An 18,292-nucleotide genomic window follows, 5' to 3' on the forward strand; every position below is an offset into this window, starting at 1 on the left:
ATTGGGGAACCTCTGTTGTCTGAACATTAAAACTCAGATCACAAAGCACAATTAAGAAAAAAAAAAAGAACAAAAGAAAAGCTTCCCATGAAACCCAACTGCAGGGCACTCTGTTCCCGTTTTCTTGTCTGAGTAATAAAGAGTGGAGGTGATGTGCTGAGAAGATTTGGTTTAGGTTCAGGATACATTTATCTCAAGTGCCCCTCACTGCACCTGAAAAACTGGTCGTGACAGACAGGCCACTTCGCCAGTGTCAGACTATTGAAAGGCATGAATGAACAATCTGATTTCATTGTGCTGACTTTGGAACTGAAAGAACAAAAAAGTATACTGGGTGCTGCTGTAAGACACGATGCTGCTACCACAGAGACATGTAGTTTCTTTAGACAGGGTCTTTACAAAAGAATATAAAACCTTTACACTCATACATGATTTGGTAAAACATGGCTTGGTGGAAATATTTTATTTGGTTCCTCCTGAAAGGCTAATGTTACATATTACGTTGAAACATGTGGGATAGCTGGTGTTGTATTTGGATCTCATAGTCATAGTCAAGCTCTTGTTTTTGGCAGCTCGTGAAATACAAAACTGTTTCCGCCAAGACTGATTAAGTACTTTTACTTTTGTTGGATGTCTAAGTGTACTTCACATACAGTAGGGAAACATATAGAGCAATACACATATGTAGTACATATCTAGAGCTAGATTTTTTTTTTTGCACTACTCATAATAAAGTTTTTACCAAAAACGATTAGAATATCCAAATGGCAGATAACAACAGTGTAATTCCTTCTTTGTGTGATAAATATTCCATCCAAGGACATACTTAAGCTTTGTGTCTTAATACTGAAGTTGATGTGTGTATTGTCTGGGAAATGAGGGATGAGCAGCGAGGATAAGGATAAGAAAGTGTCTTTCCTGATGTGTCTGGGTGTCTGCTCACTATCAAGGATTCATGGAGTGTGTGACAGAGAGTGGATCTCAGTGGTGAGAGCTGGGAAGACAAGAGCCGCTCTGTACAGAAATCATCCTGAGACACACTGGCAATGTAATTAGCACATGAATTATTTCTGTACAATGACATGCTTCAGCGCCTCTTGACTTTGCTCTTGTCTGAGGAATGCCTCCATGTATATGGCCCAAATTAGACATCTGCCAAATGCCGGTCCTTTACAGTCAGACGCTTCTTTTCTTGCTCCAGTAATCAAAAGTGGACAGTAACCTCTGCAGCTCTCTCACAGCATGCACTTTGGGTCTGTGCTGGCAACCTTGACAAGGTTACATCCAAACTGAGCAGCTTGTTAAAGCGCGCACGGCGAAGATTTATAGCTGCTAGCACATTTCAAATATTGCCCATTCAGACAGAAATCTGCTATCAAATGTTACTACACACCTGTCTGCAGCTCATTGGTTCTCTAGTAAACATTCAGATATTATCATCAGGTATGATAAATTATTGCAGATGGGCTCATTACATTTTTTTAAAGGGGGGAAAATGTTTGTGCTCTTCTGGCCTATAACTAAATATATGTATAGTTAAATGAAGTGCTAACTATACATTAATATCCAAATGCTTCTCTTTTAATGAGGATATTGATCCCCCATCTCTCCAAGGCTTACATTATTATCCTCTGGATTTACACTGTAGGAATGGATTGGCCTTTGTAGATTAGTATTCAGCACGTTGCGCTCCTCCTTCACTGTAATGCTATTGTGATTCTGTAATAGGCCGAAAGCAAATGAGAGCCTTGGAGCTAAAGTGTGCTGTTCTGTACGTGTGCTCATACAGTGTTTGTTTGACTGAGCGCACGGATATTCATTTTGCATTTGCCTGTCTCTGAGTCTTTTATTTTATTCTTTTTTTCCCCCTCGTTTTTTAAAGTCCTGTTAGATTCTGTTGCCTCATGATGCCTCTTGCCATTTTGAAACCTTAAGAACTAAGAAGCCTTCAACACTTTTAGCCGTCCGTTGCTCTGTGCATTGGATAAAAACAGAGTTCGGTACCATCAAGAGATTTTCTACCTTGTCTCTCACCAGCGCCATTAAGTCTTCAAGATGGAGCTTTTTCAGGGGGTGAGATATCTCTTAAGCTCACTCCACATAAATGTTCTTGTTGAGGGAATGCGCCAAAACATCTAATGTAATGCTTCACTTCCCGACTGTAACTTCCCCCCTTTTTTTCTTCTTAGCCTCAGACATATGAGGATCTATTTTGTCATGACTTTCCTTGAAAAAAGATACAAAATGTGATAAATATCACATTTATCCTATTTTTTTTCTTCAAAAATCAATGACATCATGATTCATGGGGACACAGCTTGTTCTGCATAATTGTTTTTTGTTGTTGTTGTTGCTCTTTTTTGGTTTTCCCAGTGGAATATCTTAAAGGCATCATAAGAGAGGAAATGAGATCTTATTGTGGTCAGTTTTAAATAAGAAGAAATATTTTCTCTGACTTTCTCTGTCTGACTTTCTGCTGAGAGGAAATTGCAGTTTGTGATGTGGGAGTTGCAGGAGTCAGTGTTGTTATTAGAATTTAATCCAGTTTATGTGTCAAAGGTATTGAGAAAAAGAGATTCTTTAGTGTTGTCTTTCTGAGGTGTGCGTCCGCCTGTATCATTTCCATTAGCTGGTGGATGTCTGTTTTCATGCCTTGCAGGAATGTGTGCACAGGTGTGTGCATCATCAAAGGTGCGATGCCAGTTGTGGATGAGGCAGCTTTGTGTCCTCATGGGACCAGATACCAGAGGAGGGCAGCGCGTGCACCTGACTGACACGCTGCCAATTAGAGTGAACAGACATTGACTCTGTGTGTGATTTGGCTGACAGACTGTGAAATGGTTGCTTGACTCTCTGCTATTGGGAAAAAATGTAAAAGATTTCCCCGACTACTTTCTAGCACTCTGAAAACACGCACATACTATACAACAGCATGAAGTCATATTCCCTTTTCATCTGCATCACATTTCATGCTTTATTAGAGGGCTGAGAAAAATAGCTGTAAAAAAACAAAAACAGGATGAAGTTTTGACCTTCATTTCAGCTTCATGCCAGCAGCTGCAGTGAACACAAATCTGCAAAGAGCATTCTTGTAAGCTAATAGCTTTTGCTTTGAGCTCACCTCCTTGTATCACTCATCCATTAATCACAATGTACAATTTACTTGTACTTAAGATAGATTCAGGGTGAGGTGAGGCCTTTATAATTGTATTATGCTTGAAGTTTATTGTTTGCAATGGTATATGTTTTATAAATGCCACCCAGTATGTTTACCACTAGAATAACTCAGTCCCTGCTTTTCACCACACTTGTACAAAAAGAGGAAGAAATCTTGCATGACTCTTTGCTTGCAGAAAATGAGCTACATGTTATATAATAAGTGCCTAATTGACACCTGATTCTGTCCTTAATGACACGAGCGGCAAAGCCAATTATAAGTAAATTTACTATGGGCAAAGTGTTTCTGCGGACTCATGCTAGGGAAGGGGACTCTCTCTAAGCCCAGCACGACATCCATCATACTGTGAATCTAAATGACACTATATGTTAAGCTCACACAGTATGGTGTCTGAGGGAACTTAGTGTGTGGATGTGTAAGCTCACACAGATTTGCACATGCTGGCTTTGTCAGTTAAATGTCTGATAATATTTAACACAGCTAATTGAGGCTTTTCTCTCTCTTTGATGGCACTCAAAACGATCACCAAGTGAAAAAAATACCTTGTAGAAATTGTATTTACATTGCTGACTTAAAATTGAAAATAACACAAGTCAAAAAATATCCTCAAAGAACTCCTATGGGTTATTTGAGTGATGTCTACCTTGGGAGTGGCGAGCAGTTACATTTTTTTACTTCAGTCTTTTGAACTGTGTGATAATCATGTAATAAAATATATTCTCAAAGAATGTAGCACTTCAGAAACTCTTATATCTGTCATGCGGTAAGAGGCTTAAGCCAGCTTGATGACACTAACTTCCTAACATTTTAATAGGATGCCAGACACTAACTTCTGTATCATTTTAATAGGCTGCCAATCAAGCAAGGAAACAGCAAGCGAATGAAAACAGAGTCAAATCCAGTGTCAGTCACCGAGCTTTGCCACAGACAATTAAACTACTTTGGTCTCCACACTGCATGGCTTTGGTATCCTTTTTTGATGGCGCAGCTAGACCCTAAAATTCCACAGGTGCTTCTTTGGAAGTGCATCTTTTCTGAACTCGCTCTGAACCTGAAAATACTGAGCATTACACACCGAGCTCGTTTTACTTCAGCTTGTTACCGAGAGCTGAAAACGAGTATTTATAGTGGTGTGAGGAAGGTGGGTGAAATCTCTGACAGGGAAACAGTGGTGTCGAGTTTCATGCTATAGTCACAGTTAATGCTGAGGGCTGTCATGAAGAAGATGACACAATTGGAGTTGGGCAACCGTAATTGCTGTGTCTGTTTGAGCAATTCGAAACCTTCTCTACAGGCCCATAAAATTAGTATGAGTCTTGCTTGCTATGTGTCATCTTTCATTTAGTCTCTTTTGACTCTGGGGGACACTCATTATTTGTCATTAATAATGATATCGGCTGTATCGTTTAAAAGCCGTTTGAGTAAAATGTGTTTTCTACTCCCACGTTTCAACTTTTCTGCCATACTTTCACCTTTACTTTTGACAAATTTATTTTGTACACAATCGGGTCAAAAGTGTCAGCGACTAGATTAATTTGCACTTAAAATCAAAGCTTTGCCTATCGTTCATTTCATGGGTAATTTTTCTCATATGCTGCCAAGCCTGTTTCAGACTGTTGTGTCATGATTTGATGTTGACAGGGAATGTGCTCCCCTGGGTGCGAGCTAATTTAAAAAGCAGCCATAGAGTAGCAGTAGCCAGATTATGTGTCAGAGCAAAGTGACTGATGAGGAGCCTCCTGGTCGCTCGGTCACATGCTGGCAATGTTGTACATATGACGTGCTCCAGCTTGTAAGCCCCTTGGTGCTTCATAATAAATGAGTGATTTGGTTCTACATAGTCAACTTCAATTAGGATTGAATGATACTTTAGAGGCAGTTACGCGGCCTTTACTGTTTTTCGCAGTGAAGCATACCTTGATTTTTGTGGTCGTGCCATGCAGCGCCAACTCTGCTCACACCTTTTGTAATTTAATTTGAGTGACGGACACTTGCATTGCTTCCATCAATATGAGTAGTTAGTTCTGCACCATATATGCACAAATGTGATGTGACCATAGAGAACGAGATGCCTGAATGACTGTTAGTTAGCTGCTGTTGATTAACAGTTGTTTTTTTTGCATGGACGAGGACAGTTGTACGTTTGAAAGAGATCACAGGATTATGAGAGTGCTGAAGCACAATTATTTTTGTCACAGGTCTTAGATCTCTGACGGATCTAAGAAAAGAAAGCAAAACGCGACGTTTAAAATATCCTGCTAATGGAGGTTTTTGCAGTTTCTAAATGTAGTGTAAAATGGGTTTTGGTGAAGGCACCAATATGATGTTGTCTTTAAAAAAAGTGGGATGAATGATGCAGAAAAACACACTGTGACAAGTTTTTACCTTTGTGTCTATTTATGGCCTTTCCCTAGGAGCTTTCTGTTCACTCTTTTCATGTCTTTTTCTGTCCTCTGTTTTCTGAAAAACACTAAAGAAGCTGGCTCTAATTCTTGTTCTCATTCAGTGTTATGACTCAAGGGCATTGATGTGCCAGCAGCTAGCTGTAGTTTGATTGACCGTAGTTTGTAGGTCTGCCCAGAGAGACAAATGGGCTATGCCCAAATACCCAGGAGAAGCAGCAACAAAATAGCACCTTTCTTCATTATTATTGGGGACACTCTTTGCATAAAACAGTCTAATACCGTGACCTATGTCGTAAGTCAACAGCGTTGGGGTTTCTAATAGAAAAATCAAAGTAATAAATGTGACTCCATTTTTTTATGTGTTATGTTATTCATCTGTTGTAATTTTTTTTTACATTATATTACTCCACAACATGGCTTGAGATGCATTACCACATAATAACTAGTAAACAATGAAAATCTTAGGCTACATGCCCACACACTGGCACAAATCTTTATCCAAATGAAGGGCGCGCGCGCACACGCACACGCACACACACAAACAAATCTTTTTATTGTATTTTTAGTATAACCACAAAGCTGAAAGCAGTGTTGGTAAAAACCAACCCAAAGAGCATTTCACATAAAAATGCTGTGTGTTAGTAGCAGTGGATCATTGTTTCTGGCCTGGACAAAGTTTGCACTTTACTGTCACAACCTTGTCCTGTCACACAGTAAAAACTTATGTAATGCTCATATCTTCACTCTTCAAAAGTTTTATATTTAGCTGCTGTTTTTTTCCCTCCGTCCTAACTAACTAAACTTAGCCCAATGTCGTGCAAGTGCAGGATAAAGTTCTTCTATCTGCCCATGGATGAAAGAGCTTATGTAACCCCAATGACATAACTGTGATTAGTAACTTTAGCATTTTCCAGGTTACCTGAAAGATCTTTAAACACTGCAGCTTTCACTAGCCCAGCAAGGTATTAATCACCACAGTGCCACAAAGCTAATTAGCATATCATTACAGACATACTATGTTGAAGCTTTCCCAGTCAGTATTCCTCAGTGCTTTTTACAGCAAAATAAGATACCTTTAACAAAACTATATTTGACCACAAAGCTTGGTTTACCTATAAATCAGCTGGAAATGGGAAAATGAAATCTTGACTCAAGTGTGTGGATGTTTCTGTCTAGGCTTTTCACATAAATATTGGATATTGCAATATATCATAAAGATATAGCAGCATCAATTATCAGACATGTAAGCTAGCCCAAAAACATACATATGTTTACATCTGAGTAACCCAGTTTGAATGTAAACACCACAGAAGTTGCACATCCCCTGGCCCTGAAGCTCCCTCTGGGCCCGGCCCCCAAACGTTGTAAATTCTAAGCAATGCCTCTGCTATACACACACAATTCATTCTCCATTGGTTAGGGGAATTAACTCTGACTTGAAGGCATGGGGATGTGTGGAGAGAGAAATGAGAATGACCCTAAACTATTGGCTCTATTTGTTATGTGGTCACTGAGCTTGTGAAGCAGGGATGGGTGGATTTAGTGAAGAGGGTAGAGTTCTCTCATTTTCACTGATAGGGAGCGCAGACATAGAGGGAATGACCAAAGAGTGGTGAGATCCAGTCAGCTTCAATTATGGCCCCTTGTAGTTTTCCCAGAGGTGCACTATAGCACGTTTAAGGGGAAATCAATGAGGTGACAAATTGTTGTGGACAGCAACCCCTTTCATTTCTTACATTGTTGCATCCATGACTGGTTGGTATACAAAGCATATGTGTGTGTGTTAATTTGTGTGTCTGTGTTTGTTTGGCAAGCATATATAAATGTGCAGCCCCATTTATGATAATTGAATGCTTTGCTCCATTTGTTTTTTGGTGCTTTATTTTCTGCTAGTAGCTTTAATGGCTTGTTATCTGTCTAAACCTTTTTTAAATGCTTTCTAATAGGTTTTCACATGCATCACCCACTGATGTCCAATGTCACTTTGTTTTCTTTTTGTCTCAGAATGTTAAGGTTTTTCTCAAGGATGTTTTTGCTATGCCAAATCATATAATAAAATATTATAGAAATCAGTCACTTTGCTGATAGCCCGACGGCCGAGGAGTGCTCTTTTGCTCTTAACACATCTAGAGCTCTTGGTCATTTGTAAATTTTGATATAAATTTTCATATTAATACCGTACCAATGTGTCATTCTTTAACTGCAGTGAGTAATCTCTATTATTTAGAAGATTTAATAATTTTTATTGCTGGCACTCTTTGGTCATATTGTTGCTCTTCGATTTTGAATTCCATTAGTCTTTGTCAGTAATTGCTCTAACTGTGCAATTGTCTTCCTATCTAAGGTGTGTGAGCAGGTTTTAATAGCTGATGACCAATGTTGGGGTTGTTACCGAGAAAAAGTACTGCATTATTTGTTACATAATACAGTAGATTAAAACATTTATTACATAACTCATTAGCTTACTATTGTGTCAGATAATTACCAGTTGACAATATAAACCATTGGCTATAGTTCCACAACAGAAAACCCTATTGTATGAGAACATACATACAAAACTTATTTTAGTGTTTGAACACAAAGTTGTATATGCAAAGTAAAGTTGGAAACTAGGCAAAGAGACTTCAGAGCGCTCACTACTGTAACACATACACGTGTACAGTAGCTACAATGTTATAAATCTGACTGCTCATCACTGACCCCGTTACTGATTGAAGATCAGGCTCTGGCTGCTTGGTTATGGTTGGAAGACAAGTTTTACTTCACTCTGGGTTTTTTGGTAACTTTTTGTTTGTGCATGCTAACTGTGCTGATGCTTGGATCTTGTGATAGCAGCTAAATTCAGTTGCTGCTGTTTCAGATACAATTTGCACTTAATTGCCCATAATTGTGCTCTTGTCCTTTCATTCAATAAAAAAAGTAACCAGTGCACAGTAAAAAAAAGGCATGTTTGATATTTTCTTACCTATCTTCTTATCATTTTCTTACTACAGTATAATGATCGTAGATTATGTATGGATACATGTCTGCCTTTACGCTATCTCCTCCTTTTAATGGGTGGGCCAGTCTGAAGAAAACTTTGCACGATCACATGTGCAAGGATTAATAACATATATATGTTTGTAAGAGAAATTTATCATAAATCACAATTCTTTGAGTTTTTTATATCACATTTAGTTCATCATCCCTCTGGAAATGCAATCTTACATTCTCAGTTAGCATATATTTTATGTGTCATCTTCAAGTGGTCGTGCTACAGAGTTTTTAGCAAGAATTGGCAAAAACCACTTTTTTGTAGTGCAGATAATTGAAGAATCTTATAATTAGAGATGGACCGATCCGATATTACGTATCGGTATCGGTCCGATACTGACCTAAATTACTGGATCGGATATCGGAGAAAAATAAAAAATGTAATCCGATCCATTAAATATCACGAAAGCACCTCACAAAACTTGCAACACGCCGTAACTCACCTCAGAACGTTAGCACGTCGGAGCAGTATGCATCACGTGATAGAGCGGCTGTGGCATGCGGGACCTGTCGGTGGTCTGGATAGCATGTGGAGCTTCGCTAGCAACCCGGCATTTCATCTCCGACAAAGTTATCCCCGAGAGAAGTAAAGCAAGTGTGTAAGTGCATCTCTGAATGTTTGTAAAGCATTCCTGCGTTAAGCTTAACAAGCGATATATGGAGCGACTGCCTCTTCTGGCTGCTACTTCAATCATGAAACTGCTTAATGATCAGCTGATCGGCTTTTCTGTCGCGAGTCCATCTCTCTGGTTTGTTTTTGGCCCACTTTGCACCAGAAAGAGGAAACCAGCGGCTAAACAACAGCAGCACGTTTAAGCTTGATCAGCTGTTGTTAGAATTTATTTAATATTAGTTTCTACTCGAGGATCTTTTTCTACGTAGCTGACGCTGGTAACTGTGCAGGGGCGGATCTAGCAAAGTTTAGCCAGGGGGGCCGATAGGGCATTAACAGGGAAAAGGGGGCACAAAGACATACTTTTCTTTCTTATTCTCATTTAAAATGTCTAGCTTTTAATAAATAATTATCCGAATCTTACACCGAAAGTTTTAATTTGATGTAAAATGAATAGAAGTCAATTACTGTATATAGTGACTATTAAGTCTAATATATATACCCTAGTAAGCTATAGTACTTTTTCCTTTGGGAAGGTACCATCTGTACAGTCTGCAATTTTGTTGAAGAAAGATCTTGAATCTATTTAATATTTCTTGAAAAATAATTGATTTCTGTGCATTTTTTTTTCACACTGCATCAAATTAAGGTTGATTACGTTGATTAAGCATCATGAGGTGGAGCGTGAGGGGTGGTTCCCTATTTTTTATTTATTTATTTTTGTTGTTGCTGGGAGTTGGAACCCTATTAGTTAGGTTGCTTAATATTTACGCTAAGTACTCTTTAAAATACCAGAATAGGGAGGATGGTGTAGGTTTAAGTTTATTAGATTGATCAGTATTGCTGAACTATAAATATTTTTTTTTTTTGCATATAGGTATAACAGAATAGCTTTAGTGTAGTTGTTGTTTTAAACTTGAGTATGAACTTATACAAAATGCAGCAAGATATTTAAAAAAACAGTTTTGTTGATTAAAACACACTATATCGGATTCATATCGGTATCGGCAGATATCCAAATTTATGATATCGGTATCGGTATCGGACATAAAAAAGTGGTATCGTGCCATCTCTACTTATAATTAACAAAATGTAATTACCAAGCACACTGCTGTAGCACTACTGATGACAACAAAGCATTTTACAGATTTAATTTACATTTTCAGACATTGGTTATTTTTTCTTTTTTTTAGTATAGTAGTAATGTTCTAGGATGTTTTCATGCCTTATTGTGACATACATGAGTGCCTACATGTAGGCGCTACATGAAAAAAAAGTGGACAAACATCTTGAGAAAGTTGAGGGTAAACAGGAACGTTTCCTCTGGATGAGTCCGACTCTACCAGAGGAAAAGGGGAAAGATGCAGAGAAGACAGCGCGAATGGTGCGAGAGCCAGCAGAGCAGCCGGGGAGCTGTTTAAAGGAAATAAGTGCCTGCGATTATCTCCCTGCATTCCTTTGGCTATGGTGGATTATGGTTGGTCATTGGAATGTTAAATAAATATGTCTCTTTTTATACCTTCATTTACAATCTAATTTCAGTGTATTTATTATCAATTCAACATTTTGAGGCTTTTATTCGCATATTTTTTCACACCTTTCCAACAGGCACCCAAGAGGGCATTATATTAATGAAACACATTTCTCTTTCCCTTGTCTCTGCAGGAAAAGAAGAGTTTGTCGCAACCTTCAAAGGATCTGAGTTCTTCTGCTACGACTTGTCCTTGAACCCGATTCAAAGCAGCAGTGATGAAATCACATTGTCATTCAAAACCCTACAGAGGAATGGACTGATGCTGCACACGGGAAAATCAGCTGATTACGTCAACCTGGCTCTGAAAAATGGGGCGGTCTCACTCGTCATTAATTTGGGGTCTGGAGCCTTTGAAGCTCTTGTGGAGCCAGTCAATGGGAAATTTAATGACAATGATTGGCATGATGTCAAAGTAACAAGGAATCTACGTCAGGTAACAGTACATAGGGTGATATGGAGACTCAGTAAATAAATTAAAACAAATGCACTTAAATCATTACCATCATACAATACATTATTTTTCCCAGACATTGTAATTAAATTGCTAAATTTAATCATGATGGTTTCTGGTGGAGAGTGAAACAAAACCACGAGGGAGCAAGGACATCTCGATATGAATCAGGGCCTGTGTAAAGTTACAGTTTAAATCAACCCTAACTTTTAAAAAGAAAGGTTATAATGACATTTTACCTTTGTTGTAGCTATGCAAAGTTTCTAGAGTCATTTACATATCAACATGTGCAAAGTAAGACACAATACTGTTTTTTATGTCAAGGGAAAACAAATTTAACTGAACTCAAATTTCAGGGTAGTACGTACAGTATAGTCTGTATTAACAAAAATTACAATATTGGAAAAAAAGGGGAGAAAAGGTACAAAAACATTTGAGTGCTTATGTTAGTACAGTTGTGATATTGGTCATTATGAATCTGTTGTATTTAAGCATTCAAACGAACTTGCTAGCACACTGTACTTTTTACTAATATAAAAGAAAACCTTTATGTAGAGCATAGGTAAACCTAGAGTTAGACTTTAAAGCACCAAAGTCAAATTTCCAGCACAGGCAAATCCCTCTTACAAGATTTATAGACTTTAATGGGCTTTGCTTTATGGTCTTGATTCACCTCCTTATACTCCTAAGAAACAGGGGAGTGACTTTACATGAGTTTTAGGAATTTGATTTCTTATAAAAATCTTGTTTGGCCTCTTAACACCAAAGGGTGGTACAACTCCTGCAGTGTTGCAGGATATCAGCAGAACAAATTCTAGCCTGGTTATGAGATGAGGATATTAATAAGCATAGCGTTTTTGCTTAACAAATATGTAAATAATCCACCTGGCAAGTGCAGATCATGCTGGCCGGAGTAAATCAGCAGAGGTCTGTTAGTGTTTGTTGTGCTGATTCACAGCAGGCCAGCATACAGTAAATTGGGTCAGGATGTAGCTCTCTGCAAGAGGCTGTTCATCCTTGAGGATGATTGGAGGGCCCATCAGTTGGACCCATGACCAACCTGAAGAGGCAGAAGAGTTGTTGAGGCACAACACTGGCATGCTGTCGGTGGCTTTCACCAGTAACTGAATGCTCAGTTTCAGCTGATGTAAGGGTCACCTGTTGGTTGAAATTTCGCTTTCCTTGAGACCAAAGGTTACTAAAGCATGGGTTTCAACAATCTACCCTCTGGGTTTATTACAATAGCACGTGTAATTTCCTCCAGTTCTCTAGGGCCTGACTAGTTGTAGGTGGCTGAATCAGCAGCATGGCATTTGGGATAGAACCCCAGGTGAAAGACCTTTGCTACAGGTGTGCAAAGAAGTACCCACATACCAACTAGGCAGAAGACCTATAGCCCTATAGATCATAATTAATCATTTCCAGAGTAAGTGGATTCAGCTTCTGGGTGCATCTCGACTTGTAGGTACAACAGCTGCTGTGACAAGACAGCTGGAACTTTGCTTCCAGTTCATTGGATATTGTTTCGTAAATACACACAGGCTCTGCTAGATGATTTGGAAACATTAATCACTCTCACTGGGCCCTAACCCCAACATTATCTAGGTTTAGGAAAGCAGAAAGCTAATAATACCACACTGCGGCATTTGTCTCTGCAAAGGAAACATGGGAATGTGAAATTATTGTACAGGTCTTTCAAGCTGAATACCGTAAACCCCTCACCTAATTAATCAAGCTAATTTGCGCTGTCGAATTCAAGAAGAGTCCCATAACCCTGGATACATTGCAAACGTTTCAAAACTACTTGTTTCGTTTGCATGAGGTTGCAGGCTTTCGGACCAATGCTTGCCTCAGGGTGATGTACGTTAAGTGTAACCCATGTGCCTGTAGTTGACACGTAGAGACAGTCCTGCACTATATTGATAACTACCCAAAAACGTGGTTGGTTTTGTGGAGCAACAGTAGCAGACTTAAGTGTTAAAAGTGTTAATGCCAACGTACAGATCCTAGCACTACAGGACGTTACAGTGGAGTAAGGTTGTGTTCTGGAAGGACTCGTTGAACTGAATGTGTGATGAGAAAATATGTAGATAAATATAAAGATACTTTACTGATTGTACTAGAACATAAAATAATTTTTAGATGAAACAGGTTATTTAGAATACAATCTTTAAAATAAAAAAGCAGTTGTGCATTCATTTTTGTATAATTCAGTCAGGTTAAGGATTATTTTTGTTATGTACTGATATGTAAAACCTTAGAATTATAAGAGGGAGTACTTTTTCACATGACTGCAGTTTACACCCAAAAATCTCTAGATTTGTTCCTGCTCATTTCGTGGGAAATGTTTATCTTCACCTCAGTACCACAGCTTCTTTTTGCATAATCAGCCAATTGATTATTGACAAACCTAAAGATCTGGCCAGCTTGAACATTCACTGCATTCAAACTGTAAAGAAAACAAAGCATATTGAGTGCATGCTCTGCGGGGGAATCAAAATTGCCATCCTCCATATTCTGTGTCAGGGTCTCCTTTGCTTTGTCTCATTGCAGTAAAGTGATCCTAAAGTTCATCAATAAGACCAAACGGAGGTAAAGTATTGTATGAGCGGTGGGAAGTCTGATACACTGGATTGGTCTCAAGCCTAAAACCAAGTACAAAAGAAGACGAATCCTAATATCAATAGCAACAATAATGATAATAATAATAAAGTTTTAGAAATGGCCTTGGGAATTTTCTTAAGAGGGTCAACTGATGTGCTTTAGGCATTCTTTCGTATGAGCCATGTCTGTCAATCATAACCTTTTGTCGGGACTTGGGTAAGGAAGTTTTTTTTTCTGCTACTCAGTCTAGTCACATACAGAAAATGGTGCAAAAAAAAAAAAAAAAACCACCATGAAGGAAATCAGGGAGTTACTGGTTGAGCACTTGCACCTCTTGTGCATTCTTGTTATTTCCTTGGTCTGCTTTTTTCTTGTTAAACTTATTTTGCCCTTTTTTCTCTATGTTACTAACATGCTTTGGAAACAAACTAACATCATTCATGGAATGTTTCATTCCACTACTAACCAGTATGGTTTTTTGCCGTTTGACAATGTACTAACAGTATTGACCATCATATATTATTTGAGTAACAATCGTTATTCTGTTCACAGTTTTTAATTTCCTTTCTCCCCCCTTTTCCACAAAGCACTCAGGCATTGGACACGCTATGGTAAACAAACTACATTGTTCGGTAGATATCATTCTAATTGTTTCTTAGTTTGGGTTTGCCGTGTGTTTTTTTCCTTTCCTTTTTTTTTTTTTTTTTTTTTTACTGTAGACGTCATTTACAAAAAAAAGGGAAATTGCGGTTGGTACTCTTCTGCTTACTTTTCGAAACCTTTTTCTTGGTTCATTCATTGGTTTCTCCTCTTTATTTCACTTGTTTCCTGTCCAATTCTGTTTGATCCACCTTTTTAGGAGCATCATTTCGAGCCTTTTGCATCAAGCTGTGGTTAATAATGAGGACCCTCTCCTGTCTGGCTGGCCTGATGCTCTTTGGCTCAGCCAGTTGTATCCCCCATTCACTTTGCATGGCATGCACTTTTGACTACCTGTTGCATATGCCACATTTGTCGACGTGAAAGTGATGGTTGAGCTGTGTTTGTCATTTTGTCTTGGGTGTTTTTCTGATTTCTCTTTGTGGTTTTTACAGTGTCCATTGGCTTGTGCATGCATCTGACACTGTGGCAAGTGTCAAAATACTGATTCTGTATCCCAATCAGGAAAATTGGGAGATTTTTCTTTTTGTGTGCGTGAGAACAAAAAGAAAAGACAAATGCATGCATGTCTTCTTTTGTCTCTTACCCTCAGTCATTGTCCTTTAATAAAAGGTATCTGTGCTTTTCATAGCATGTGCTCCCTTTCTAACCTAGTGGCACGTTCTGGTTTCTTTTGTAGAAACGTCTGCTGGACATACTAATATGGAATAATAATAAATAATAACTAACCTAGATAACATTTTACTAACACCATTTTTGTGTCTGCTAAAATACTTTTATGTTGCAGTAGCAGCAATACTAACACTGTAGTATGGGCAGTTGACTAACTCTCTAACTAGAATAGTGTTCCTTTTAAGTCTTGCAGTCGTCCTAACTAATCAAACTGGACAAAATAATAATCAACAAAAACAAGAAAAAAGACAAGCAAACAAACAAACAAACAGACATGAAAATGGGTTTCAGAAAAAAAAAGAAACATGTAGGGAACTCTGACCTAGATTACGAGAAAAAAGGCTATAACATTATAGTAGGCTGTCTGAGTATAGCGTGTCCTTTCCCTCTGCTTTGTTGTTCAGGTAACAATATCCGTCGACGGGATTCTGACCACCACAGGATATACGCAAGAAGACTACACCATGCTAGGCTCTGATGACTTTTTCTATGTCGGAGGGAGCCCTAGCACAGCCGACCTGCCTGGATCTCCAGTTAGCAACAACTTCATGGGCTGCCTCAGGGAGGTAAACACCACTTCTGTTTGAACTCTGAGGCTGGTGGGTGTGCAGGATATGACTGGCTTCACCTTAGGACTCCAAAACAGACCCTCCCACCCACAAGCTGGCCCTATTTCATCCTTAACACCCTGAGTTTGTTTGTCCTCTTTTCCTCACTCTCACTGACACAAACTTTCTCTGACTCAAAATTTTTTCCCTCTTCTGCCCCCTCAGTGCACATACGACGCTCTACACACATGCACACACAACTATGCTGGGCGCACCACACACCCACACGTATAGAGGTCTGTCTTGGAGTGGAATTTACCTCGGGCTTCACGTGGCTATGTCAGCTGCACTTCAAAGCAGAGCGGTGATCCTGAGATCAGGGAGTGGAATTTTTATGAGGAGCATCTGACACGCTTAACACCTCACTATTGTTGGGGAGTGTGCTCTATCAGATTTTATCTTAGCCCAATTGTTTAAAGAATAACATTTTTTCTTTATGCTCGGTATCTGTGGAGGGCTTTCCTAAATGTAACTTAATAGTGCTTGAAAAGCGGGAGCGAAACAAGAAAAATAGAGAAATGTACATTAGTTATATGCTCTGGGATGCATTGAATTCAGCACATCCCTGGCCTCCACAGTGCAATGGGCCATTTGAGTACTTAAAGGCAGACTGCTGTCCTCAGTATCATCTAGGATAGGTCTGAAGCATCTCTCTTTAATGAGTACACACGGAGTGGAGCAGGGAATGTTCACAAGCTTATTAAAAGTGTGTTTTTAAGGCAACTTTTTTAGTTAAATACATGTCTTGCAGGTGCTGCAGATGCTACAACAACAGGGGTGGAATTGGTTCACCCCATTTGTGGTCATCCACCCCACTGAATTACTCTCTGTCCTCTTGCCAAGCCTGCCCTCACTGTCCTGAGATCCATGTATTGAACTGCTCAAAAACTTTTAAATATGCTGCAGAGCTGCGATAACGCCTACAAGAAGAGAGACTGAGGGGATTTTCAGTATTTTATTTGCTCATGGGATCTTTTAATATTCCTTATTTAGTTTTACCAGACAAATGCAAATGTCAATATCAAATAAAAAGAGATTAAGCCTGCATGATCTAAAATCCATAGTTAGTTCCATCTACTTGACTTTGATTTTTTTGTCTGACATTTTTAGTACGTTGACAAGCTCTTTGCATCCTCTCATCCAGGCTGTTGAATTAAACAAAAAGGCCCATCTCAGGTCAGCTTCAGAGTGTGTTGTGATAGAATATGTGTGGTGGTTTAACAGCATACGCTGTGGGACCTGATTGATAACATGTCTCCAAGTGGCATGTTGCAGCATTTGTGTGCAGATTCCAGTCTGAGTCGCCACGCCTGCCTGTTAGTTCTGATGGCAAAACAAACTGTGGTGCAGTAATAGCTCAGTTGTCACAGCCCTAGTTTGATGACAAATTAGTGCAGCACTACGAGTGCAGCACCAGTTGTAGCTCAGACCAAAGCTCCTTCGATGCTGAAAGGTGCCCTTTGTCTTGACTATAAAAAATTGATTTGGGTTTATTGGCTGTATCTGTTGCACCTTTGTCTGCATGAGTCAAGTTCAACGGGCAGAGAGGCTGTAATTTATTCCTTTACTTTTTTTCCATTTCTTTTTCTATAATCCCTAAAACACTACATTTTGGTTTAGTGTCACATTGGGATCACCTGGCCTTCATCTTAGGATGAAGATCCACGGCAGTGTGACTTTCGAGTGCAAGAATGTGGCCACTGTAGACCTGACAGGCCTGAGTGAATATACACGTATAGTCTCTCTCTCTCTCTCTTTCTTACCGTATATATTTAAATATACTTTATATATAATATACTTTAAAAATATATACTTTATATATATATGTGTGTGTGTGTGTGTGTGTGTGTGTGTGTGTGTGTGTGTGTGTGTGTGTGTGTGTGTGTGTGTGTGTGTGTGTGTGTGTGTGTGTGAAGAAAATATAGTTTCCTGGTTTGATTTCCTCACAGTTAAGTGCATAATAAACTAAGCCTTGGCTTATCTAACTCTGAAGCACCGCTATGAGCTCCATCCACCTGAACAGTTAGACACAGTAGATCTGACTTGGTGATAAACATAATGCTCCATGCAAATACAATCCCATCGGACATGTTCCCATTTTCAGGTGAACGCTTATGATGACAGCAAATAAAAAACATGGCTAGTGTTTTCCACAGCTGTAACTCATTTGATTTGACCCACTGGAAGCAACAGACATATACAATTACAACTCTTTTGTTATATAAATGTGCGTGCTATTGCAGTAAAAGAGCTATCTATTACTTTCTAACATTATCCTCCAATTAGCAGTATTAGAGCAGCGTGAAAGAGATCATCAGCTGTGCGCTTGACATCTGGAGGTGGCTGTTAAATAGTAGTTCCCCTTTTATCTCTCTTCCTGATGAACTTTAACATCTTTATGTTTAAAGCCTTTGTCGTCCTCTAAATCTTAGCTTTTGTATGAGTATGTCAAGTGTGTCTGGTGAAAAATATAACGGCTCCATTGATGTTTTGATGCAAAATGTTGACATTCACGGAAATGTTAATTAGTTGGA

At 38.9% G+C, this 18,292-nt stretch overlaps 1 protein-coding gene across 2 annotated transcripts in view; it reads left to right on the plus strand.

Moving 5' to 3' along the window:
- Nucleotides 1–18,292, plus strand: part of LOC146620121 (neurexin-1a-like) — a 281,418-nt gene that overhangs the window by 84,086 nt on the left and 179,040 nt on the right. For both annotated transcript variants that reach the window (XM_085368774.1, XM_085368773.1), the window contains 3 exons: nt 10,895–11,196; nt 14,406–14,429; nt 15,555–15,716. In XM_085368774.1, the coding sequence (XP_085224900.1) occupies nt 10,895–11,196; nt 14,406–14,429; nt 15,555–15,716 (488 nt within the window). The remainder of the gene's footprint in view (nt 1–10,894; nt 11,197–14,405; nt 14,430–15,554; nt 15,717–18,292) is intronic.

The sequence above is a fragment of the Diplotaxodon limnothrissa genome, linkage group LG13 (genome assembly GCF_057381915.1).
Source record: "Diplotaxodon limnothrissa isolate DT_005_m linkage group LG13, D_limnothrissa_male_GT1.1, whole genome shotgun sequence".
NCBI lineage: Eukaryota > Metazoa > Chordata > Actinopteri > Cichliformes > Cichlidae > Diplotaxodon > Diplotaxodon limnothrissa.